Source organism: Sylvia atricapilla, chromosome 3, assembly GCF_009819655.1.
Source record: "Sylvia atricapilla isolate bSylAtr1 chromosome 3, bSylAtr1.pri, whole genome shotgun sequence".
Taxonomy (NCBI): domain Eukaryota; kingdom Metazoa; phylum Chordata; class Aves; order Passeriformes; family Sylviidae; genus Sylvia; species Sylvia atricapilla.
Genome location: NC_089142.1, coordinates 24434704 through 24461511, shown reverse-complemented (window position 1 = coordinate 24461511; position 26808 = coordinate 24434704). Strand labels below are relative to the sequence as shown.

Below are 26808 nucleotides of genomic sequence, written 5' to 3'. Positions count from 1 at the left end.
TTTCACATAAAGCCCAGACTGATAGAGGAGAATTCTTTTCCTTTGGTTTATTAATTTAGTAGTCCTTACTGAGACAGTTGTTGGAAACCTGTGCTGTATTTTACCTGTGGCATGATTCAGTCTGAATGATAGTCAAGGACTTATTGATTTGTGGAATTGAGTATCTAGGAGCCTGCTGGGGCCAAGAGCAGACCTGCAAAGTGGCATATGTGGAGGCTGTCTGATGGGCTGCTGAAGGGGGCATCTCTGGGCTCACATGTTGACAAGTTGTGAACAGCAGTGTGGCATTCTTTTTCCTGGGGTGGTCCTTGGTTAGAACAAAAAATTGTTTCAGTGTTCCTCAGTTATGGATTATGATAGTGTGCCATGTTCATCCTTGCTGGGTACACATTAGTGCTTGTGTCCAGTCACCAAAATGCTGGAATCAGGCAGCTGACACATTGGTCTCTTGCCCATGTTGTGTCACATTTCTGTGTCTTATTCTGAATCAGATTGTATTAGTGTATGAGCTCATGTTCATTTCTTCCTCAATCTAGGGACCTCGTGGCTTGCCAGGTATCAAGGGAGAACCAGGAAAAGATGGGGCAAAGGTAAAAGAACCCAAACAAGAATAATAGATAAAAAGCTTTTACTCTTACCTTTTATAATTTTTGGTTGTACAGGTAATAGTATCATTATTTTCACATGAGTGTTCTGTGAGTATTTTTTTTTTTTTTTGCTAAAAGGGTAATAAGAAAGGACTAAGAATCCTAAATTTAAATTCTGAATCTGTCCCTCTTTATTTAATAATATTTATATAGGCTTTAGTGCTACCAGTAATAACTTTATTTCACTGAATACTTAGGAATTGTATCTAAGTTTGGGTACCTGGAAGCACAGTACAGACATCTGTCACAGTGGTTTCTTTTTAACTCTCTTCACCCTTTTTCTCTTTAAGTGGGTATCCAGATGACTTAGGTACGAATTCCTGGATGGCAGTTTTTATCAGAAAACACCGACTAATTGAACCCAAAACTTTTTGTGGAAAATTCTAGCTGAGGTGTAACCAGTACCTTGGAGATAGATGAGGAAGCTTATATGGAACTGTTTTCTGGCAGTCAGTATAAACTTGACTCTGGATCTTCTGTATACACAGCAAATAAACTGCCCATTGGCTATGGCCTTCTCTCACATTTCTGCCCTATGTTTAGAAAAGTTCTAAGCTGGTTGTGATGACAATTGTTTGGTTTTGATTCATTAAAACTTTAAAGCCCTTTCTGTAAAACAAGCACTTGTTTTCCCAACAGATCTTAGAATTTCTTTCTAAAGTTCCCAATAGGCAGATCCTTAAATTCGTGACTGTTCAGCAGAATTCTCAAATTCATGGTTGGAGCTGAAAAATTGCTTATGTGTTCTGTGCTTTATTCCTCTCAATGTAATTGATTTTAGAAGTTAATCAATCAGTCACTGTTGGGCTATGTGTAGAAATTAAGATGCTGCTGATGAAAAACTCTAATTGCCTCGCAGTGCAGGATTGTGACAAATAGAATATTTCCTATTGCTCAATGTAGCCTTGTTTAAAATGTGCCAAGAAACAGGGCTTCCACCACTGTTTTAGAGAACATTTCCATTGTAAAATAGGTCTTGCCATTGCAAATTTTTTCCTGGAAAACCTGCCCAAATTTTCATCTCTTTATTTGATCCCATTACTTGCAAAGTTTCTCTAGTAGCTAATTTAAAATTGTTTTAATTTCCAAATGTTTTAGTTTATCCAGTAATTGAACCACAAAATAGAATAAATAGAGATCAAGACTTCACTCCTTTTTATTAGAAAGCAATGGATATATGAAGTGTTAATTTTACAACCTTTGCTGATTTTTGAGCTCATTCCATTGTCTGCTTTTAATATTTATTTGTTGAGAGATTCTGTGATAGCATTAACACACAAGCTGTCATTCCTGTGATCATGTTCCTGTCTACTGCAAATACATGACAGACTTTTCCAAATCTGCTTAGGCATGAATGGCTTTGATAAAACAGCACTGAGACATGTTGTCCCGATTCAATCCTTGTCTTAGAATTTGAAATATTATATGAAATAACTTTCCAAGCATAGTTTACTATTCCTTCTAACTGATTGAAATATATCAAACAAACTGAAATACATTGTTAAACAAAAACGTAGGTATTAACAGAAAGAACATTCTGATGGCCCAAAAATGATTATGATTAGCTGTTTTCTCATGTGAAGTAGTCTACTAAACTAAGGAACTAGGATTGGTTTTATTATTTCAAGTCAAGTAGTGACAAGTTGTAATCTAGGATTTTGTTGTTATTGCTCAAGGGAACTTGCAGACAAATTGCCAGTTAAATATCTTCAGTACCAACAGAAAAAGTTTGGAATTCCTGATACCTGACACCTCTGAGAGCAATAAAAAGGACTGGTATTTTGCCTTGTCTTTTCGATTGCCAGCTGCTTTTACATAAGTGGATTCTTTCTTCCTCTGAAATGAGAACTCATTTGTCAAGTTGCCAAATTTGTTTTATAAGTGTTTCTTGGTTTGATTTAGTTTCTTTTTTAGAGCAGGTATTTAATATCTTATTTTTTAATACTTCACCATCCAGAGTAGGAAATTTCATAAAGTCATAAATTGCTGCTTTTGAACTTCCGTAAGACTTACTAAAAGATTACCATAACTTTAGTCTAAAATTTAGGGATTATAGTTTTTCTTTTATGTAATGAAATTTCTTTAAAGATAAAAAATTCTTATCAGTCACCATACCAATGTTATGAGGTTGATATATTACATCTTTCCACTATTGGTCAATCATGAGAATATAAATGTTGCTGTGGTATATTACCACTATTTTGATGCAAGGATTTAAAATATGTTTGCTGTTTCAGGGTGACAGTGGCCTACCTGGTTTTCCTGGATTACATGGGATGCCAGCACCAAAGGTTTAAATTAAATATTCCCTGTTATTATTCCTGTAGCGTCTTGCCCTGTAGTTTAATTTAAAGAGTAAACAAATCTCAAGTACAATACTACTTCAGAGCATTTGATGAATTGCTAAAAATGAGTAGATATGAAGGTGATATTTAGGGAAGATACATGCCATGGGACTTCATTGCATAGATATCAAACAGTAGAAACCATCTGTTACTTAATTTCTGTTTTGCTCTATGGGATTTTATATTAATTTTATTTCAGTACTACTTAGAGGATTCTTCATCAAAAATAATGGTTTTTTTTAAATTATTTGATTTTCTTGTCATTCTGCTTGAGTGACAACATTTTGAAGAACAGTTCTGATCTATCACACTGAGTTTAATTCATGTATGTGTTCCCCAGAACAATTTTCCCTCATACTTTTTGCTCATCTATGTTAGTACTCAACTGAATTTGCCTCTTAGTTTTTCCAAATTTGTGGTTTTAGCTCTTCAAATAAGGTCTTCAGAAAAGTCCAGCCCTTTTCAAGGACAGAATAATTTTCACCTAGCTTCCTATCTATACTGAAGTAATGAGAATCACAAAGTGCCTTCTATAGAAGTAGAAGCCTTAAGCCTGCAAGCTGTGGATTGTCTCACTGTAAGTGTAGACATTCTGGTCTACTCCTCTAGGAAAGCTGGGCAAATTCAGGATTTGCATTCAAGTTTTGGGCATGTTTTTTCTATCATGGAAATGATAAGGAGCTCTTTACCTTCTTTGTGTCTACTATAGATCTGTACTTTCTATATATAAATATATCTTTATGTAACTACTTCTCTTTAAAAATTAACTTGCTCACATACATTTTGTCTAGGGAGAAAGAGGTCCTAAAGGAGATCAAGGAATACCAGGAATATATGGAAAAAAGGCAAGTGATTTAATGAGCATAAATTGAAGCAAAATGCTATTTTTGTATAGGTCCTTCAGGACAAACCTGGTCTTGCATGGATTCTCCATGAGCTCCCCCTTGCCTACAAGAGCTCCACCATGGCTCCCTCCAAAGGTTACAGGGGAACCTCTTCTTGGTGTCTGCAGAGCTGTCACTTCTCTCCTCTTTCCTTACTTTGTTGGTGTCACCTTTCTGTCCCTTGTTAAACATGTTCCCCAGCTGCACCCTGCAGTGGGCAGTTGGATCCTGCTGGAGCCGGCTGTGTCCAGCTGGGGCAGCCCCGCCTTCCCTCATGGAGCCCCTGCGTTCTCACTGGGAACCCCAGGCAATATAATTAATATTTTTGTAATGTGCATATTCACAGAAAATGTAATTCTTTATTTAGACCTCAGAAAAATGTTCACTGCTTTTACCGGATGTATTTACATTTAGTAATGTCAAACTCATGCTCTTCTTATTTGGGTATTTTGAGAACCTTTTCATTCTGTTAGTAGGTTGGTGTAATTCATTTTCACATAGCACAAAATGCATGTATTTTTTGTAAATATATCTGTGGGGTAACACATCATATATGGGGCATATGTAATAATTATATTGCAAAGAAGTCTATGCTTTTTAATACAGATGTACATATAACCAAACAAGGGAGGGGAGAGGAGTTAGGAGAGGGAGGAGAAGAGCACATGAAAGGACTGAGGCTGATAGCAGATGGGAAGAGAGATGTTTTAATCTGTAATTTATATAAAGCAGAGAGTATGGTTTGGCCATCCAGTGTTACAGCTATATTTTCACCTGACCTTATATTTTCTTCATGTGTTTAGTCTAGGGTTTTAAGCAATTTGAAAGAAAGTCTGTGTTAGAATTTCTGTAGTTTGAAGCATATTTTTGTTTATGTGATGGGGTTGTAGTCATTAATTGACAACTGTATGAGTTAAGAAAGAAACAGATCTTTTGTACTTTTTCAAAATAAGAAATAAAATACATGAACTGTTGGTTAAATATATTGAATTTGCAGCATAAACATTAAGCACTACTTATTTTCCCCTTGCTCTTTTTTTCAGGGTTCAAAAGGAGAGAAGGGTGATACAGGGTTTCCAGGAGTGCCTGGGCGATCTGTAAGTTTTCTGAAGACAATTTGTCATTAGCTTTTGCTTGGTAATTTACCTGCTGATTACTGTTAAATGTTGCCACAGGGAGAGCCTGGCAGAAATGGGAAAGACGGATTACCGGGCAGTCCTGGCTTCAAGGTATGTAGAAATGTGTATTAGTATCTTGATAAAAGCCTTCAGTACCATTGCTCATGATGTAAACATACTGAGTTTATTTTGTGGAGTATTATGAAAATCAAAATAATGTTTTTACTGGGAGTTTACTGCAGCAATGAGCAGACTTCTTTGCTTTCAACTGTTCTGTGAGCAGAGGAAAAGCTTTTGTTAAGAATGTATTAGTTATCATTAGAGATTGTTTATACTTTATCTCACTTATCCTTTTGTGTTTCTCGAACCGTATGATTCTGTTAAAGAAATTTATATACAAGCATACACTGAAAAACTTAATTGCTTTTGAAAGGAGCTGCAGGAAAACTAGGGGAAAGCACCTTCAGTATTGAATTAATGTTTTTGTGGATGTTTTTATTCTCTTCACTGTGCAATGCTGTTCATATTTAATGTAGAACATTTTTTCAAGTCAACTAGGTATGTGTCTGCTGTAAAGAAGGCAACAAGATCTGGTATTTCTAGAATGTATTGCAGTCTGTGAGCTCACTGGATGTTTTGCTTGCCAAGTTGTTGTTTGCACTGTTCTAATTTGTGAAAACATAGACTTCAGTAGAATCAGTTTTAAGTTCACAGAGAAAAGATTTTAATAATACGTGATGTAAAGATTTTTCAATGGCAGCTTTGTTCTTTAAGGTTTTTTTAAATAATAGTGAAATTATCTAGGGCTGCTCAAGATTAATGTTATTTCAGTGTCCAAATATTCAAGTGTACTTCTAAGTGCATTTGTCTAAATTCATATTGCTGTAGTTGGAGATGTGAATTTTCTATTTTGTGACCATGCTTGTCTAGTGCAATTGGGGTGCAGCTGTCATATCTTTGACATCTGCTGCAGCAGGGACATACGACGCAAGACCTGTGAGAGACTTAAAACTTTCCTGGCAGCAACTGTCAGGGAGGTGGATCCAGGGTAATGCCAGTGGAGTCTGGAAAGTAATTCAGCTCAGACTCAGAGGTATCAGTTTAGTTGTGCAGATAAAAAGCCTTTGGTACATTTGAAATGCATTCATGTCCAAAACATCCTCAGGGAGCTGAAAAATATGACATAAGTCTTATGGACAGCCAGTGCCTTCCTGGAGTGGGAGTAGACAAGATACCATTTGGTATCTCAAATATGACCAAATGTCATAGAGTGGGCAGTGGAATTCAGCTCCTGGTGTCTGGTCAGCTGGATCAATCCTCCATCAATTGTCCAGACTAGACTTCTGCTATCTGTGAAATGAGCTTGGTTACCTCCAAGAATTTATTTCAAAGGAATCCTCTCTTATTTTACACATATATTTGTGATTTGAGATTATATACATATATATATATATGCACACACACAGAGGTATCATTGCTAAGTTGGAGGAGAAATTCCTTCTCTGGTACTTCAGAATGTAGGAAAAAAATTAGATTTTTTTTCCTCTGGTATTTGATAACATGGACAGGTAATAGCCACAGTTAGCATTAACATAATGTTTTAAGTGTCACTGGTGGCAATTTAGAGTGGAGAATTGTGTTGTTAAACCATGAATTTGGAGAGTACTTTCATATGTTTTATGCTTTTATGCAACATACAGAGAATTCAGTATATTATGTGAATGTGTGTACATTTAAACTGCAAGACATTTTCGGGACTGTTTTCCTTATTACTGTAGTACCAAAAATATGACAGGGTCATTGGGTTTTAAAATTTTTATAGTGTAATAGTTAATAGAAGCCATATTTTTCATTCAAACATTTTGTTAGCCTGACTTCGACATCTGCTTGCTATAAAACATTGCTTCGTTCTGGGTCTGTAATCAAATTCAAAACAGTAACAAACAGGCTGTCTTTGAAGGAAATTTCTATTGGAGCTTTCCTGGTTTTTTACAATATTCATTTTGGGAAAGAATGTGGAAAAAATATGGCTTCAAACCCAGATGCTACCCATTGTTACTTCAAGTCCAGCTTTCATAATTTTAAATTAATTAATGCCAGATAATTTTATACTTGTGTGTGTCTATATCTATATCTATATCTATATCTATATCTATATCTATATCTATATCTGTATTTGTATCTATATCGTCTATATCTATCTTTGCCTTTTTTAATGTGCTTTTATTCGTGGAATTATTCAAATTTCCAGAATATGTTAGTATCAATACATACTTTGAGAAATATTTGGTCATTTGTGCTACTGCTGTATTCTGAAGTACTTTGAAATAATTTTTCATACTATTATTTATACAAACAATTGGACTGCATCAGTCTGTTACTGTTTTATACTTCATTTTCTACTGAAATTGCTGCTCTGAGTAAAAAGAAAATTTTCTCTCATCTCTTTTTGCAAACTGTTTGATAGCTGTCAGATGCAACATGAGGGAATACTGGATTGATGACACTTCTTGCTATGTCTTAAACTGCTAAGAGATATTTTTTGATGAAGTCTCAATGTGTATGGGTCTGAAATGTTACTTAGACTAAAAATATTATTTACTATTTAAAATAATTATTTTTATTATGCAAATGAGATTGCTTTAAGAAAACTTTTTTTTTTGTTTTAAAGGGAGAAGTTGGGCAGCCTGGATCTCCAGGCCTAGAGGGACATCGAGGAGAGCCTGTAAGTGACTAAATTGCTGACATATCCTTATGTACTGATTTGTTAGTTTTGTTGGGTTTTGTCTTTCTTTTTGTGTTAATAGCTATTGTACTTCATGTTTAATTTATATTGATTTGAATTGGTTGATTTGTTTTTTTAAAAGTACTTGTTTACTTTCTGCTGTTCATCTTTAAATTTGATTTTATTAAAAGAAATAAACAAACCCTGAAAGTCAAAGATGCCTTAAAAGAAAAGATTCTTCACCATATTGCTGTTGTATATACTGAGATATATGTATATATAAATGGTATAAAATTGTGTCATTGTTGACTTTGATCCCATCGATGTTGTGATGTAGTTAGATATTAATAATTACTTACTTGAGGATGGATTTGACTCTTGGTTTTGCTATATGGTGTATCTTTCAGATACTTGTTAATCACACTGGCAAAGTCTGTTTTTTCACTATGTACCACTGCCTTTCCTTTGCTCAGTTTTACTGGCCTTTTATTTCCTTGCATCTTCTTACACCATGCTATCTGCATCTCTCTTCTTCTTGCTTAGCTGGGGACCATGATGCTTCATTTTTGCTTTGCTTGTTTCCAAAGACATTGTTCCTCTCTTGGTATTTGGAGCTCGTTTTACCTCCTTTTATTGTCTGATAGCTGGGCTTTGTCCTCTGTGTTCCCTCGTTTGGCTCTTCCAGGCCAGCAGACTGCTTGAAGCAGATGAGCCAAGAGAGGAGCTCTGAGTGCTGAGAGACAGCCAGCTGTCTTCAAACCATCAACAGTTCTTCTACAGGCCAGGAGCAGTAAACAGAGCTCACTTGGTGGAGCACTGCTCTACAGATGAATTACATCCAGAATTACATTTTGAATTGTAAGATAAAGAGATACATCTTTGTAGTCAGAAATTTTGTGGTATTGAATGTAATGGGATGCAGTCTGAGTTAAGTGATGCTGAAATCTGATAGAAAGTTTGTACAATAAGGAATTGGAAATAACACTTCCAGCTGAAAAATTCTGGAAGGTTTTAATTTAAATTTTTTATATATTCACCAAAATCTTCTAAAGCATTTTGAGTAGACTGCAAAACACTGAGAAATTATGTCCAAATGTCATTCTTCCCACTTGTCTGGCTTAAGTGAAAAACACACATAATTCCTCCCTTGGCTTTATTTTTTCCTCTTTTTCTGCTGCAAATAATTGTGAGGTGTTTTAACCTTTTACAGTCTGTGGTGTCTTCATATGTAAGAAAGACTGAAAGTGAATGTCAATTAAATATCATAAAACACAACTGAAGGTATGCTAGTTGGTGGATGGGGTCCGCCGCTTGGGACCCAGAGAGCCACAGCCACCCCAAAGGATGTCTCGCTAGAAACAGCTCCTTGGGGGGTCAGGGCACTTCTCAGCTGGACAGAGGGGCTTCTCAGCATCGGGCAGAGCAGTGATTTTTCAGCTCAGTGATTTCAGCTTTCAGTGATTTCAGCTCAGTGATCTCAGCTCATGCCTTTGTGAGTTAGCCCCTCTTTTAGCCGGTCGTGGTGAGAGAGAGAGAGGCCTCGTATGGAATTTCTGCAGGTGGTATTTTATTGAGAGGGTACCAGCGAAAGGGGTCCAGGGATGAGTAACCTCTGCTGACCAGAGGAAACTCAGGGGTTTTTATGGGACACGAGGGTGTGAGGAAAAGGGTACAGAACCAATCAATTGTAACAGATCTACATAAAATCCCGAGGGGGCTTGTGGGTCTCCAGATAGGTCGCCGTAGCCAGGCGGCCTGTCTGTCCTTGGGGCTCAGGGTGAAGTTGCGAAATTCTTCCTTAACTCCTCAGCTTGGCTCCCTCCAGGGCAGAGCAGCCGGGGCTCCGCCCACCTCCACATGAAGGGATTTTGGTATATTGTAAGTTGGTACACCGTAACAAATATGTAGAGGTAAAAATGTGTTCTATTACTTTTTCCTAGCCTTGTTTTGTCTCTTTTAATTTTTACAAAAGAACTGTTAGTTGATCACTGTGATTTTTTAAAAAATTAATCTAAGAAATGGAAGGGAAAGAGCATTCTGACATTTAATACTTTAACAGCGCTCTTTCTAATGTGATGGCATTTGTTTAGTATGAACTGTGTCTAATAATGAAATATATTAATAATTATATATATTATATTTTGGTTTAAAATTAATATAAATGCTTCACAATATAATACTTTAAACAATCGTGTAAAATAATCACTAAAATCTCATATTTTTTCTTTGAAGGAGAATGAAGCAGTAGATTTAAGACATTAAAAGTATTAGGAAGTAATTTAAAATCATCGCAAAATACTAAAAAGGGAGACTTCCAAAATATAAACAGCTACTAAAATTTAAACAATCTTAATGGATCATTGTATGCTTCATTGATAATCAGTGGAGGTTCTGGAGAATAGAAAGTCCACATGCTGACTATGAAATTGCCTCAATGTTGCTGTTAGGGAATGTAAGACACTGAGTCATCCCTGCTCATCTGTCCCTATTGCTGATGTAGCATCCTCCTGCATGAGCAAACACACTGCTCCTGTCTAGTTAGGGCCAGGAGGTGGAACAAAGAGCAGAGCAGTTCAGGGCAGAAATGTTGGGCTGAAATTGTGTCTTTGGGTTGTGGAAAATGAAAGGTATCCTTAGCTGTGAGATCTAAGGGCTCCTCTGTTCAAGTAGAGGGTAATTGGCCCGTTGGAAAGCTGGAAAGTGATCTGGATTTTGGGTGCTGTGAGTGATGTCTTGTGCAATTTACTGCTTATGTTTTCTTCTGTTCCCTCAGTGTGTATTTGAAATATAAAGTGTAAGTGCCTCCTCTCGGCTCCCCTTCTGTGGAATTCAGTATGAACTTCTCTGGTGGGATACATTTATAGTCAGGGCACTGCTGTGGAAGAGAGGGATTGAACTGTGCTGTGCCATCCCTGGGACAGCCAGATTGGCTGCTTAAGCACAAGACAAGCCTTGGATGATACAGCTGAAGCTGAATGACTTTATATCATTAACCAGTCACATACAGCTGTGGCCCTGGGACAGCTCAGCAGGTTGTGTGGATATGCTACCCACATGAACATACATGCAGACAGTCTTTTATTTTTCATTCAGCCACATTAGTGTTAGACATGGCTTAATTCATTAAGCTGATGATGTAAAAATAGTCATCTTATGATTCCTCTTGCTTTAGCAAATAAAACCAGCATGGTTGTGAAATGAATGTACCTTGAGACAACATCTAAGGAGCAACTGTCTAGAATGAAGAGCACAGATGAACTGAACTCCTGTTACCTCCAGCCTTTCAGATGTGTGGTTATTTTTTGAACAGAATATTTTCTGGTATATTACTCTTACTAATCCCCAAAGTTACAAACAGAAAAAGTAGGTTGTAAAGAAAAGTAAATAATTTCAAGAGATGTGCTTGCTTTCCCTTGGTTATACTATTTGGAACTTCAGTTAACCAGACTATCCCAATTCTACCCACTCTGTAGAATAACGTGTGACAGTATGGACAGAATAATTTAAAAAGGATTTGGTAAAGGTTGTAATCAAGCTGATTTTCCTGATGCCAAAAACAGGCCATGCTGTCACTTAAGTAGTTCAGTGGCTAGTCATCTATCTTACTGATGACAGGCTATTTTGATAAATATATTTTTTTGAGGACCAAATATCTATAGAATAAATGCGGATTTATTTGAGTTTAATTTTCAGCCTGCCTGTGCTTTTTAACATAGGTAGGATTTTCAGAATTTGGTTTCAGTGGAAGCTCCTTGTGTTTGCAATTATGCAGATGGGAACTCTGAAGTGAGTGCTTGTGGGTATAGCTGGCAGGACATTTATAGCACTCTTCTAGGGCTAGCATATGCTCTCCTGACACAAGTAATATGTCTGAGCATTTGCAACTGCTCATGTTTACTCTCCAGAAATCTTATTTTTCAGAAATACATCTGCAAACACTTAAAATGGTAGAGTTTTTCTCAATATTTAGGTCACATTGCAAGACCTCAGATGTGGCCTCATTTGTGCCAGCAATAGCAGCATAACATGACTTTCAGCTTCTGACCTGACTCCCACTGTTATACCTATACTTTTGGTTTGTCTGTTGATCTTTCATAACTGCATCAGGAATGCCAGATACAGTTCAATGCATTCTCTGAAAAAAAAAAAAAAAAAAAAAAGTGTGTTATATTCTAGGCAGTGGTAGCAGAATTCATTTTGAAACATGTTCAAGATACACTAAGATACACTAACAAACTGGTATAGCCAGATATCCTGTATGTTTGGAAAGCAAATATAAAGTTAATGTAATTCTACTGCATCTAATAACTATGCTGAGATTGATAGAAACAGGAAAAAAGGAAAGAACGGTCCTAACTTAGTAATACAGTAGCATGCAGAAAATTTTGGAAGTTTTTTGTTGCTATTATTTTCCTCTCTGTGTCATGCAATGTTTTGCTTGATGTTTCTGATGATGATATGTTGCTTTGTACCAGTTTTAGGTATTAAGATGCCATTTACTCAAGATTTGTATTTTGTATTTGCATTTACATACTGAGTTATGAAGTACTTAGGATAAAAGCAAACCTATAACATATACTGTATATCTGTGCAGTTGACCTTGTGAAAAAAATCCTTTGTGAAAGTGTTACTTTAATTTTATCCACCTAGTCTGATTATTGTATTTCTGCTTTTAATCTCTTAATAGATTAAAGCATAAACTGTTGTATTTCCAGTGCTCAAATGATCATGTGTTGTGTGAATTTATTACTTGTGGAAATATTCCATAGAGCAGTAAATACTCCTTCAGATTTTATATCACCTTAAATTAGGCCCTGCTGTAAAATAGCACTTTGTTTGCATGTAGTTTATAAAGAAGAAATTGTTTCCCATAGTTTTTAAGAAAAAAGTGATCAGCAGACTCAACAAAGTGGTTGGCGTGAGTCTATAAAAAATTTTCATTTCTGATCTGACATTCATGCTTTTCTACTAGGCTGAGATGCCTTGATAGTAGGTCCTGAGCTCTGGTGGCCTGCTTTTCAATCATGTTAGCATTGTAGTCATAAGGGATGTAAAAACTAGGTGTTTTTTTTTTCTGCAAATGGTGTCTTGTGGGTCTCAAAAGAACACCTATTTCTTTTTGAACAAAAATTCTGACTTTTACCTGTAAATAAAAAAATAAGCTGTTATTTGGGTGGGATGATAGTGATGATCTTTGTAGGCGTATGTATCGTTGTTTCTTTACAAGTAGATTTGGTTAGTTGAATGCGCTTTTTGATATTGTTTCTTTATTCCTTCTGCTAATATCCAAATTGTTGAAGTAGACAGAGCAGAGTCTTGCTGATGACTTTCTGAGTGCTTGAGCTACATAACAGATGTTGTTAGTTTTGTTCTTACTTGAGAAAGAGGGAGATGACAGCTTTGACTGCACAGTATTTCCAGCCATCATATGTTAATTACATAGTGCTGTAAGCTCAAACACGGTTTTTAGAATGCAGGGGTTTTTTGTCAAGTAGCCGTATGTATTTTGAGCAGACTTTATTTTCAACTTAGGTTATCTTCATTCTGACTGACAGGTTTTAACTGAATTCATTCCATACTGTACAGAAGAGTTAATTGCTGTTAAGAAGATAAATACGAGAATAGTGCTGTAATGAAACAAGTAAATAAAAGACTTCTAAAACTTAGGCAGGCTAATCTGAGTTCCTTTATTATTCCCAGTTGACAAAGATGATAGACAACATGACAGCATAGTTGCTGATCCAAAGCGTTTTGAAGTCAATGGAAAGAGTCCCATTTAATTCAACCTGGACTGAGGCCACTATATATGCTGTAATAAACTTGGACCCACTAACCTAATGCAGCTTGGAAAATAATGCCTACTTTTCTAAGTTGTAAAGTTAACAGTTCTCTCCTAACTAATTCACACTTTCTGCCTCTTCATCATGATTTCTAATTTTTAAATTTATTTCCTCACACAGTGCAATTACAATAATATATTAATTTGCTAGAATTATAGTATCTTTTTTGTTCTTGTTTTGTCTACAGAGATTTCGGAATGTATTTTTTATTATTTTTTTCTGCTAATGCTATTTTAAATTTAATAATTTTGGAAAATCGTGTAGGGAAGAGGTGGCATGCCCTGTTAACATTTCCTTAAGACTATTTTGTAAACGCACTGTTAACAAACGGAAATTCTTAGAAGTTGTAAGGAAATATGGAAGGAACTCTCATTGTAAACCCATTGTGGACATAAATGGCATGTGCTATAAATAGTTGTAATGGTACTCAGAATACTCTGTTTTCTGTTTGTATGCTGTACTGGCCTTTTTATGGCTACCCTGGCACTTCTTTACTAATTTATATGCTGATACAAGTTAGATGCCAGCATTCCTCCCCTATTGCTGGTGTTCTGTGAACACAGAGATAGAATACCTCTAGCAAATGTGTTGTAACAATTTAAAATCCTTCTAATGACTTGATGAGCTATGTTCTAATAAACAGGTGCTTATCATTTGTTAAAGTATCTTTTAATAATTTGTTAATACTTTCTAAACTGAAAAGGAGTGTTAAAATGGTATGACTGAAAGAATTGTTCTGCAGTGAGTACTTGCAGGTGCAGTTTTTTTAAAGAGTGCGGTAACTGGCTTCTAAGCACAAAATCAGTGATAGCGATGATTTATTTGTATTCCATGATTGATTATAATGAGCTAGACCTGTTTATACAAAAAAACCGCTGGCTCTTCTGAAGAGTCTGATTTCTTCTATGCATTAAAAGAGTTTGGGATATTTTTGGAAAATTTCACATAGAAACTTTAGGCTTGATATTATTCATCTTGGTTATCTGTACTGGAAAGTGAGCCTTATTTGCCAGATGAAGTGCTTTGGAATAAGCTTATTCTGTCTAGAGTAAGATACATGTTGTTCCACCTGTGTTTTTTTCCCCTGAGGGAAGGATGATATGTAGCTTGAGCCTTTAGTTGTCATGTTTTCAGCTAGGCTTAGAGGGAGTCTAGGGATCTGGTTTGAAACTGAAAGGGAATCAATTTGGTGATATATTCATTACACATCCAATATATTCTCTCATGGTAATATTCTCCAAAAATACATATAAATGTTTGCCTTTTTAAATGCTTGTGCATTTAGGAAATTGCAGAAACTGGGAAATGCACGTGCTCACAAACATCACTACCTTATCTCTCAGTACCAGAAGCTATATTTTCTTGGTAATAATATTGCAGTGGGTTTTTCTATAGAAATTGTCTTTCCGGCATTTTGACGTTACAGCTATGCAATATGAAAATGTGGTTTTAAGTGGGAAAACATCAGTTTACTGCAACTGATTATGATTCAAAACAATTTCTGATTGTTTTTGTTACTTTCAGCAAATGATGTACTGATACATATTACTTGACATACTATTTCTTGGACTGAAAAAAAGACATTCTAAAAAATCACTGGACTTGATCATATGTAGATTTTTGAAAATTTGAAAGTACAAATCCACACAACTGTATATTCATCTTGTGTTCTTTATCAGAAATTTCTTTATTATCAAGTATCAATTAAAAGTGGAGTTGTTGAATTGGCTTAAATTAAAGAATTAAAGCAATATAATGTTTGTGTGTGTGTGCACCTGTAACTGATTAGTTCAACCTGCTGAAAATAGCTAGTAAAGATCTTGAAGTTTAAATGGTACCATGGAATAAAATAAGTATACCTGAAGTGCTGAACATTCACTTCTTTGACATGTGATATTTAAAGAAGGAGTCATTTGCATTCTGTTGGTTCCATCTGATGTCAGTAGTCATATTTAGAGCATTCCTGAGCATGTGTGCTAATTTCACTCCCTTTTCTGAAGGATGAAAAGCTTGAAGAAACTGTTTGGACAGGTATATGTTGTATATTGGGCTGGCATCTGTTAGTGCCAGGGAAGTTGTTCACATGTACTCGTTAATATTTAAAAAACAACATCTCCTTTTATTCTTGCCATACAATTTTCTTCTTAACGCTTTATGACTTAGGTAAATATCAAATATCTGCAGGAATTTCCAGTGACTGAAGACCAAACAGAAACTTCCCCCAGCTAATTTCTGTACTTAGAAACCAAACATAGAGAACAGAGTGTAAATGAGGAAGACAGTCAGTTAAAATATAGCAGACATGAATATTTATTATTTCAGAAGAATTCATTTGCACGTTGCTGTTCTGTTCTATGCTTCGCGACATGTTTATGGATAAGTTACTTAACTACAAATAGAAAGAAGTTTACCAAAAGAATGTTTGACTTTCCTTCCTCTTCAGAAGAATAGTAACAGTGTAGTCAGTTTTCTGGCTAGTCACCCTTCAACATGGGAGAAGTCAGAGAAAAAAATCGTTGTACCTGAGTCCTCAGAAGGTCTGAGTTACAGCCTCCTTGAGAACTCTGTCAGGGTGGTGATACAAAGTGCTCTAGCTGTATGTAGGTCTAAGTGTCTTATCTGTCATCAGATTACAAACTGCATTCTGAGAATTACCCAGAATGGTTTCTATTTTACCTCATATAGTCAAGTATGAGTCTATATTTAGAAATATATCATATTTCTTTGATATGATTTTCTTCTACAGTGAAACTGATATCTGCATTCAACTCATCATTAACTATGTGTCTCAAATAGAAGGGGTCATTTTAGTTTTGACTATCTTACATAGTTTAGATATTTGGATTAATTGAAGTTATTTTAATTGAAGCCCTGCAGAAAATACACAAGATAAAAACAAACAACTTGTAGCAGGGCTTCTTTGTTAGTTTGTGTTCAAGTGGTAGTTGGGCTGTCAAAGTAATTAGTTACTTGTTGTGTTTCTTCTGTGTGACCTTCTTGATTAACAGCACTGCATTATTCCTGTCTACAAAAAGCTTTAAATGTGAAATAGAGAAGCTGATACTCAAGTCTCAAACACTCAAGTAAATCTTGTGCTAGAAAAGTCTGGAAAATTTGGCACAATAAATGTTGAGGTTTTTTAATCCTTCTATACTAAAATTGCTGTGAATTGAAGCTATGAAAAGTGTTGTCAGAATACAGTCTGACTTCTGATCCATAACAAAAGAAAACAATGCAAAATAAAACACTGTGATCTTTAATCAGAGTGAATTTAAATCCATTTGCAAGATTGAACTAATATTTCTGCTAAGATTATGAAACCATTTCAAGAAGCAACTTTAGCTTCTTATTGTGGAAATTGGTTTTTGCTTTAGTAATTACTTTTAGTAATTAAATTTAGCCTTAATGATTACTGAGTGAGTCAAGGTGTGATTTTCTTTCCTTATGCTCTGGAGGTCCCAGCCTTTGTTCCAATTTTTCTTAGCTATTTCTTAAACAGGTAACAACTGCCAAATAGGCTTGGACTAAAGGAATTATCACAGAACTTTTTCTCTGGGAATGGGTAGGACTGTATAGAAAATGATTTTTCTATAGAAATGACCTGTTATTTACTGCCAGATTGTCTCTGTCAGAGCTTTGGGACTTCCTTGGCCAAAAATGCAGGCTGGCCCATCCTGCTCAATAGTCAGCAACAGACCAGTTCTGTAAGAATTTTACAATCCCTTTTGGAACAGAGTTTTACTGTTGCCTTTTGCTGTGTTCTGTGACCAGTTTTACAGAATCGACCATATTAAAAAAAAAAAGAAAAGAAAAAAGCCAAAAGCATGATTTGTTGTTAAACTTACTCACTGCTAATTTAACTGAGTGGTTGCTTACTACGTGAAAGAGATGTGGCTGAAAACTCTGTCCATCTGCATCAGTGTGTGCCCTGTGAGGACAGAACTCTGGTTATGTGTTTGGTGTAAGGAGCAGAGCAGCAGTCAGTGCCCTTTGGAGAGGCTCTGCTGGCCCCAGCCTGCTCTGTCCTGTGTGCGCAAGGTGCTCAAGCACTGTGACCCTCAGAGGTTTTTCTCCATAATTTGAGTAGTGAAGAAATTTTAAAGCATTTCGAAGGCTTGTAACTACTTGAGTATCTATGTGTTTAAGTGTCAAACGTGGGTCAGTTTGTCAGCATTTAGAAGTCTGTAAGATTTCTGACGTGTTGGATGTTGGTTTTTGACAGTCTCTAAAGGTGGTGCTAGCACAATAGGCAGAGGGAAGGCATCATGGTGTCACCTGAAGGGCTGGGAGTTCAGATTTGTCTGCCCACCTTCGGATCCATGAAGATTTGGCAAGTCTGATGCTCGTATTCTTTTGAGGGTTCTTAAGAAGAAACAAGAGTACCACAAGTTTCAGCCTGTGACAAGATACACACAGGGTTTTCTTTTTTTTTTTTTTGTTTTTTTTTTTGATTTTTTTTTTTTTTTTTTATTTTTTTCTTTTTTTTTTTTTTTTTTTTTTTCTTTTTTTTTTTTTTTTTTTTTTTCTTTTTAGTATTTCCAGCTTTCAGGTTATAGTTTTCCAAGGTCCATGTTGTTGGCAATGCAATAGGGGTCATTCTGTTCCACATTTAACATGTGTGTTTTATTGCTAATAACTGATTTGCCAAAAAAAAAAAGTGTTTGAAAACTGCAGTTTTGTAACTGCAAAGACCTTGGTAATGCTTTTTCCTTTCCCGAATTTAATTTAAAGCTGCTATGCTAGTCTGGTGGATAGTCCTTTTGTCTGTGGGAAAACTTTGTATGTAGCCCTTTTTTATTTCTTTCATCAATTGCAACTACTCAGTAGTAGCAGATTCTGCTTCACTGAATTTCTTTTCCAGTTTTATATCATTTCCAAATTTGGTTTGTCTCTTTCATTCTATTAGGATTATCAAGGATTTGCTATAATCCTTTAGAAAGTGTTTTGGTTGTTGTACTTTCATCCAAATTATGGCTTGACTTGTACTTTTTTGCATGTCTCCAGTAAATCTCTCATGTATCATCAAGTAAGCTTTTTCAAGTAAGGATCTGTGATACATAAAGAGTTGTGTTTTCCAGGTGTTTAAAGGGATCATGGGAATATGTGGATAGATAGATTGATATCTTTTGTGTATCTTGTTCCACTGCCATAATTTATGAAAGATCCTTCAGGGTCTTCCCAGAATCAGAACTGCAGATTTTTCAGAGTGGAAGGAAACATTTGATTGAAGCATAAGCCAGAGAACTTGTATATGCTACAAAAACATCCTTTTTATCAGAAAAAAATAGGATAATAAGGACAATTATACTAAAGTTCTCTACGTCTACCTAGGGAATTGACTGCAAAGCAGTTTGCTCTTAACAGAAGAGCTTTTGGAAACACTCTATAATTTCACGTCTTCCAGAGAAGAGATAAAATTTTATGATTATGGATATGTTACCTGTAGCCTAGAAATTCCTACTTTCCATAACAGGGTATCCTGTCCTACCAGGCAGTGAAGAAATAGGGAATACTAAAGACAGTAACAGAAAATAAAGAATAGAAATGAGCTGATATATACTCATTTTAAGACTAAAATAGGTTTTGTTTTGTTTTGTTCTAAAAAACCATCTGCATGGTTTCTTCTGCTGTTCGCAGGCATAAAGTTAACCATGAGGGGGATGGTACTAGCTAGAAAAAACAGGAAATATTCTGATAAACGTAGCTTGTGTCTTAAGTAAAAATGCTTACATCTAGTTAAACAGTATATAAGGCCCCAGGCAATTTCCTTAATGGATTTTTTTGTGGGGCTGCATGGAAGAAAGTCTGTCCATCTGTTTAATACAATCCAAAACAAAAATAGACACCTCATGATTAATGAAAACTACAAGGAAAGTTTTCCAGGCATTGTGAAAACATTTTCCTCTTACAGTTAAATCCATTCTATCTGCCAGGTATTGTCAAAGAATGGAAGATTTCTTTAAATTGCTGAAACTGGAATAAAATAGATTATTTATACACAATTTTATAACTGTCATAATTGAGGTTTATCATAACAAGAGAAACAAATTAATGCTTTTGGGTGTTCTGAAGTCCCAGCTGTGCAGGCTGCAGCTGAGGAAGGCTTTGTCCAGGGATTTGGTTGTGTACCAAGATGAGCTTCATTTTGCAATGTTACTGAGACAGAAGTAGACATAAAGGTGTGTGGGATTTGCCTCTCTGGGTGTGGCCACCGAGAGCCATTGGAGTTGTATGAGGACATCTGCAGCATCTGGCATGAATGAAACAGTTTTAGAGCAGAGTGACATCTTTTTCGAAGGATAGATCTGCTATCCCACAGCACTGTCAGTGACGCTAGAGATTATTTCAATTATCTACATGGCATTCAAGTGTCACTTTAGGTCCTGGGGTACCCTGCAAAGCCTCCCCATGCCTAACCAGACCTTAGAAAGCTGACAGGCTTCTAGGTACACATTGGTGAGACAGGGTTGAAGATAAATGACTAAACAAGCAACAGAGGCTGAATGAAGAATAAGCTCAGCAGTCCTTACCCAGTTTCCAAAAATTCTTGGTTAGCTGCCAGACAGGTACATGATGACATTAGGTTTTAGGGACAAACTCAGCAGTGTGTGGTAAAACTGCAGTTGAGAATTTTTAGAATGCATATGATTTTAAACCAAGAAATTAGATTTGCTAGACTATCTCGCTGGCTTTACATTTTGTGTGATTATAGCACTTGCTGATTAAGGGTAAAATAATGAATAATATTACAGGATTTTATGTGGTAAGAGAAGACTTTCCGTTTAAGGGAAAATTGCAAATAAAGCAGGAAGGCATTGGAATGAAGTGAAAGTAATTGAAGAAGTCAGATTGATGCTAAAAGAACTGAGGCAGTACTTGTGACTAACTTAATTTTTAAATATGAAGAAATACTGGATAAACGTTGGATGAAGTTTGATGTAGAACAAAAAGGAAAACAACTACTTCATAAGTATAGAAATTCTCCAGCTCATACAAGGACAGAAATCAGTAAAGCAGATTTTTAGATCTTCTGGCTAGAAATGTAATGCTATTTTCTGTTGGTGTTATAACTGCATACGTGATACATAGATAACATACATTTACTGGAAAGACAAGGAAAAAGGAACTTTGGAATTACGACTCCTTTTCATATTTTTTTCTATGAACAAAATGTGCCTGATAGCTTTGCAAAGGACATCCCTCAAGGCAGTTTTTTTTCTATAGGCCAGTGAATCATGAGCTGTTCTAGAGCATTGATTCTATTACTCCCAGTGGGTGGCAGTTTTCCTATTTGTAGCAGTTCCAAACATTGTTTTTCCCTTAGTGGTAGAAAAATTGCATGATGAATGTGTTTCATATTAAGTTTTGATTAAACACAGGCATTTGTGATAATTTTAGTTGCAATATACTCTTCAAAAAAATTCTCTTACAAATGGAGTAAAACTAATTGCTTTGCCTCAGACTTTAAAGTGAGAATGCATTTTTTGATAATTAAAGTAAGGTTTCTTTGACAGTTTAGTTAGTGTTATGTCATCTTATTAAATATAGCTTCCTATTCAAAATGTCTGATTACTCATGGGACTAAAAAAAGAAAAAAAAAAAAAAAAAAAAAGAAAGAAAAAAAAAAAAAGATGCTCTGATTCAAAGGATTTGTATTGCAAATGTAATCTCTCTTTGGGAACAAGACACATTTCCAAAGCTTGATTTGGCTTTTGACTTAGAAGTTAGGTAAGAAACCTAAACTACCTTTTAACCTTGTCTTCTGGGAAAGTGCAAATAATTCTAATTGGCATAACCAGAGATTATCCATGTAAATGGAAGTAGTACATTGGGATAGATAATGACAAGCCAACCAGTTTGAACTTTTTAGGTATTCTGGAGCTGATCCTACAGAAATTACTTAACCATGGAAGCTACACAAAGAAATAACTTGTGGGAAATATTCATTCTTTATGAACAAATTAGCAAATTAGTGGAGAGTAACTGAAAATCTCCACCCCATGTACTCTGGAAATCACTCACATCAGCATAAGTGATATATTCATTCTTAGCTGAGCAAATGTCAACAAACCATAAGAGAATTTTAAGGGACTAGACCAGCTCTCACTGACTAAAGGGCCTAAGTTCCATATACCTCAGTAGAGCAGAATCAGTCAGAAAGGGAAAAAAGGGGGGGGGAAGAAAGGAAATATGACTTAGTTTTGCAATTGTTGTTCTTGGAGTTTCATCTTTGTCACTGACATAAAATGAAATGCCGTGTAGCAGCAATTTGTTTTAACCAAGAAAAATCAATACATCTCACCAGGACATTGCATTTCTTCTTCTAAGCTTGCTTATATCTTGGTAAATCGTTTGCTTTTTTGGATAAGTGTGTGGAACTGTCTTGTCTGAGCTCTCCTGATTGCTCAGAAAAGTAACCGGAAATCTCCGGGATATTCAGGACAAGAAGGTTGCTGCCTAGTGGTATTTTTTCAGTATATATTAAATTCTGGTTTATATTACAGGTATAGGCACTCATAATTTGCTTTTGTATTTTATGGCTGCAGAAATTAATTACTACATTATTAAGTATTATAATTATATTAAATAATTATATTGGGAACTCATAGATGGGTCTAGAAATTCCTAAATGTGGTGACAAACATGTCCCATTTACCATCTCTTTACTTATGCAAAAGATCTAAGAAGCTTTTGGACAAAAGTTAAGAGTTATGTAACATAATGTGAGTGGAAGTCTTAGTATGAGGCATTACTTTCAAGTTCTTTTTATTGCATTATTTGATCTCTTCCTTGAATGACAGATATATTGGATTTTTCTTTGTCTGTAAAATGCTCAGAATATGATTGTTAACTCATATGCCATTGACCAATGAACTGTTTCTGCTTGGTGGGGTCATTATTTACTAAAAGTGTGTGTAAACCAATGCAAAACAATGGAACTGTCTTTTGCACAGATGTAATCCATATAGAAACCATTAGGTTATGGTTGTTACATGATGTTATTTTTTCCCATAGAATACATTTTTTTCAGTGGTGTCTAGAACAGCGGTCTTGTCTTCATTGCAACATGTTATTTTCAATATTAGATTAAAATGTAAAGTCTGTAAGCCAAATTCTTGCTGCAAATTAGTTATGGTACAAGTAAGAACACTGTCTGTCCAACAAATTTAAATAGCTTTTACTTGAGAAAAAAAATAGACTAACTGAATATAGACTTCTGCATTAAGCATATACAGAGTTCTGTTTTAACCTGAATCATGCTTGAGTAAATGATGACTGTTAGAAAAATGTGCGATATACTGTAGAGCTGAATGAGCAGTGATGCTGAGGAAATGGCAGAGGTCTTCAAGTATTTATGAAGATGGAAGCAAGTATACATCAAATAAAACTATGTCAGACTCTCTAAAGTAACTGTATTTTACAGAATATGATCTGTCATGCCGATGGTCCCATTGACCAGGGATTTTGCTTTAACTTATATGGGAAATCTTAAGGATAATGTAAAGCGGTTTCTTTGCATGTGTCAGGCAGGGTTTTGGGGCAAGCAAGAGCCTGTGAGCCTGCTGAGCAGTAGACATGGACTCCTGCAACAAAAGCAGTGGGGGAACAATTCAACATTAGTGTTTTGCTGTATCCCTAGAGTAGTCTGCATGTTTGCAGCTGAAGCTCTTTCTCCTATGTGCTTTTCGTGCTTTGAGGGATTTTGTTATTCTTGAGGGGTTTTGTTGTTGGTTTTTATTTTGTTTTTGTATTTTTGTTGTTGTTCGTTATGTTTTGTTTTATTTTGCCTGTCCCTGCCCATATTTTGAATCCAAATCATTTAAACAAATGTTAAAATATTTCTCATGAAATTACTCCATATATTTAGAAGGTTTTCCTTTTCCTTCTCAGGGAATTCCTGGGATTCCTGGGAATCAAGGAGCAAAAGGACAAAAGGTATTATTCAAAACAAGTTGTTCAAAACACAGTTAAAATCTTTAATATATATATGTCCATTCCAGATGAAGAGTTCAGGCTTAGAGAAGAGTTTTTATAGAGGAAATTTATCACATCAAATTATGCAAAAGAAGGGAGACAGTTCATGGCATGTTTAAAGATCTCTTATTAGGTTTTATTTCAACTGTTCCAGAAGGAATGAATAGTTAAAAAGGAACCATGCTAAGTTCATAATAGATTGAGAAACAGTCCTAACTAACTAAATCTGCATAGTTAATGAACATATAAAAATGTTAAGTATACATTTGTCGCAGTATTTTTCTCTTTATGTAAAAAATACAGGGTGAAATTGGACCGCCAGGTCAACCAGGAGCAAAAGGGTCACCAGGAGATACTGTAAGTTTCAAAATTGTGTTATTATGAACAAATAATTGTGGTGTTGTCATTCTCTACTTGTCATAAACAAACATGCAATGGCAAATACAGGAGCACACAAGCATTTGCAGGTTGGAAAGGCAAGGCTATGGCAAATATAAGTTTTTAGCTCAGTGACATACTTGCAGCATGGAAATACTGGCTGAAAACTGAACTGTTTTTTTTCTGTTACCTTTGCCATTACTTTCAGTGTCTGAATAGTTTGACAAGAAGTTAGAGTACATTTTTATAGGTTCTTGGATTTTGATGGTTGTAAAGTAATTGTATTTTTCAGTTTAATAACTTGTCTATCTCAGGATTTATCTCTGTCTTTTTTTTTTTGAGATCTTTCTCTATGAAAGTCTTCATCAGTGAACTTCTTGACATACAATAGTCAGGCTGGATTTCATCCATTTTTGTAGACAAAGGGGGTTCTCATGTCACTTTGTAGTGTTGAAAGTAGGAGTAGTACATATTTATATCTTCGAGGACAAATACAGAATACTCAGTGGTTCTCTAAAAGGGCCTCTCTAAAAGGGCCTCAATATTAATTTCTCAATCATCAATACTGTCACACTGTTAGGACCATCTTAGTACCTACCTTTCCTTGCATGAAAATAATCTTTTCAAGGACCCTTCTTTCCCATTTTCAGTGACTGCAGGGGTGTTGTGCTGGCTTGTGCCTCACTTGGTTGGATGACAGGAACCTTGAAGGAAGAGGATGCCAAGGATCTCAATGTGGACCTTTTAATCCTCTGTCCTTCTTGACGAATCATTTTAACTTCTTAGCTAAGATTACCATCTTCTAGAGTGCCTAAAGTCAGACCTGGTGCCGAAATTACTTGGACTTACATTCCACTGCAGTATTCCCTGTTCTGAAGAGAATCCTTGTGTGGATAGAGGTTAGCAACACCTATGTTTGACCATCTTGGTATGTGCAGTCTTGTGCAATTACATGTCACTGCATGCCAAATTAGTCATCTGAGTCTAAAAGTAACTACTAACCTAAGCATAATTTATATACAGGTGTGCTGGAGTGCTCCTCATGGTTCTCCTCTCCTCTCCTCTCCTCTCCTCTCCTCTCCTCTCCTCTCGCTCCTCATCCTCTTCCTCTCCTCTCCTCTCCGTCTCCTCTCCTCTCCTCTCCTCTCCTCTCCTCTCCCTCTCCTCCTCTCGTCTCCTCTCCTCTCTTCGTCCTCTCACTCTCCTCTCCTCTCCTCTCATCTCCTCTCCTCTCCCTCTCCCTTCGCCTCTCCTCTCCTCTACTCCTCTCTCTCTCCTCTGCCCTCTCCTCTTCCTCTCTCTCCGCTCCTCCTCTCCTCGTCCTCGTCCCTCCTCGCTCTGCCTCTCCTCGTCCTCATCCTCTCCCCTCATCCTCCTCCTCCTAGGGACTCGTCCTCTCCTCTCCTCTCCTCTCCTCTCCTCTCCTCTCCTCTCCTCTCCTCTCCTCTCCTCTCCTCTCCTCTCCTCTCCTCTCCTCTCCTCTCCTCTCCTCTCCTCTCCTCTCCTCTCCTCTCCTCTCCTCTCCTCTCCTCGTTCCTTATTAAAATATATAATCAGTTAAAACTGATGCAGTTTTTGTTGGAGACATAAATTGAAATTAGTTTGAGATTTTAAAAATTGCAGGCTACTCTGTCATCCAGTACATTTAGAATTTCCTACACAGTATGCATTTAACCCCCTATCCAAACAGCATCTCTTTCTTTCCTGATTACCACAAGCACAATCACTGCCTTATAGCTGTCAGAAAGCCTGTTTTGTATAAAGAGGTTAATTGTCTTTTCATGAACTTAGAGGACTTTTCCAGCTACCTCCTAAAGATCTCTGGAAAAAATAGATTTCCTTGAGAACCAGTATTGCAGTTGTCCAGATCAAATTTGAATGGAACACTGCCTGAACTGGAAGTTCAAATGTCCTTACTCTTATTTAACACATGGACATTTGTTCTCTCACCTGTGTCTCCTAACTATTTTTATTGCCTGTTACTGGAATTTTTCTCCATTTATTTCTGAGCAAAGTTGAACAAAATGCCAAAGGGAAGGCTGTATCATCAACTCCAATAAAGCCTTGTGGAATTCCAAAGTGCTCATATTTATTTAACTCACCTACCATATTTTCTTCAAATTTTATTTAGATAAATAACATCTGGTTCATGATACACTTGAAAATAATTTATTCCTCTTTCCTGTCAATTCATTTAATGTATTTTTTTGTCACCTGATAAATTAAATAGGAGATTGATGCATGGAATATCTGAATATGTTATATGTCATTTGGGAATTTAAACCAGAAAAGATAGTTGGATTTTCCTTGTATTACTCACACTGAGTATGTTTGTTCCAGAAAACACAGATGGAAAGCTTGTGTATGGTCTATTAATAGCTTGGGAAAATTTTTCAGTAACAAGTTCTTCTTTAGTAATGACTATCCCTATTGCATTGCCAACACCAGCAATTTATTAATTTACCTGACATATAATGTCAACTCTGTAAAACAGGACAAAATGCTACATTTTATGTCCTTGAATTGTTCTACATTTTTGTTTAGGACATTGTCTTCTCTTCTAATTTTATATGGTTTTCAGATTATGTTCACAAGTTTTTCCTCTATTGCATCTGAAATTTTCCTTCTTGCAGTGTGGTGATTTCATTTAGTAGTCTCTGTGTAATTTTTTTTAAATAAAACAAGTTAAACATGGCCTAGTAATGAAAGTACAAGAAGGAAAACCAGGAAAAATTGATTTTATTTATCCTTTTCTGCAGATATATTCTTGGCCTCTAGTTATACTAAATGTATTTTCTGATTTGCGTTCTCTGGTGTGTGTTTGCGGGTCAGTGTGGATATATACACATAGCTGGTGTAATTTAAAGAAAATAAGCTATTATGTTTATTTAATATT

General features: G+C 35.9%; 1 protein-coding gene across 1 annotated transcript in view; it reads left to right on the top strand.

Annotated features, from left to right (window-relative positions):
* COL21A1 (collagen type XXI alpha 1 chain) overlaps positions 1–26808 on the top strand; it is a 67081-nt gene that overhangs the window by 23626 nt on the left and 16647 nt on the right. Inside the window, exons 11-18 of the mRNA XM_066314957.1 lie at positions 537–590; positions 2885–2938; positions 3784–3837; positions 4920–4973; positions 5052–5105; positions 7666–7719; positions 23451–23495; positions 23838–23891. Of these exons, the coding sequence (XP_066171054.1) occupies positions 537–590; positions 2885–2938; positions 3784–3837; positions 4920–4973; positions 5052–5105; positions 7666–7719; positions 23451–23495; positions 23838–23891 (423 nt within the window). The remainder of the gene's footprint in view (positions 1–536; positions 591–2884; positions 2939–3783; positions 3838–4919; positions 4974–5051; positions 5106–7665; positions 7720–23450; positions 23496–23837; positions 23892–26808) is intronic.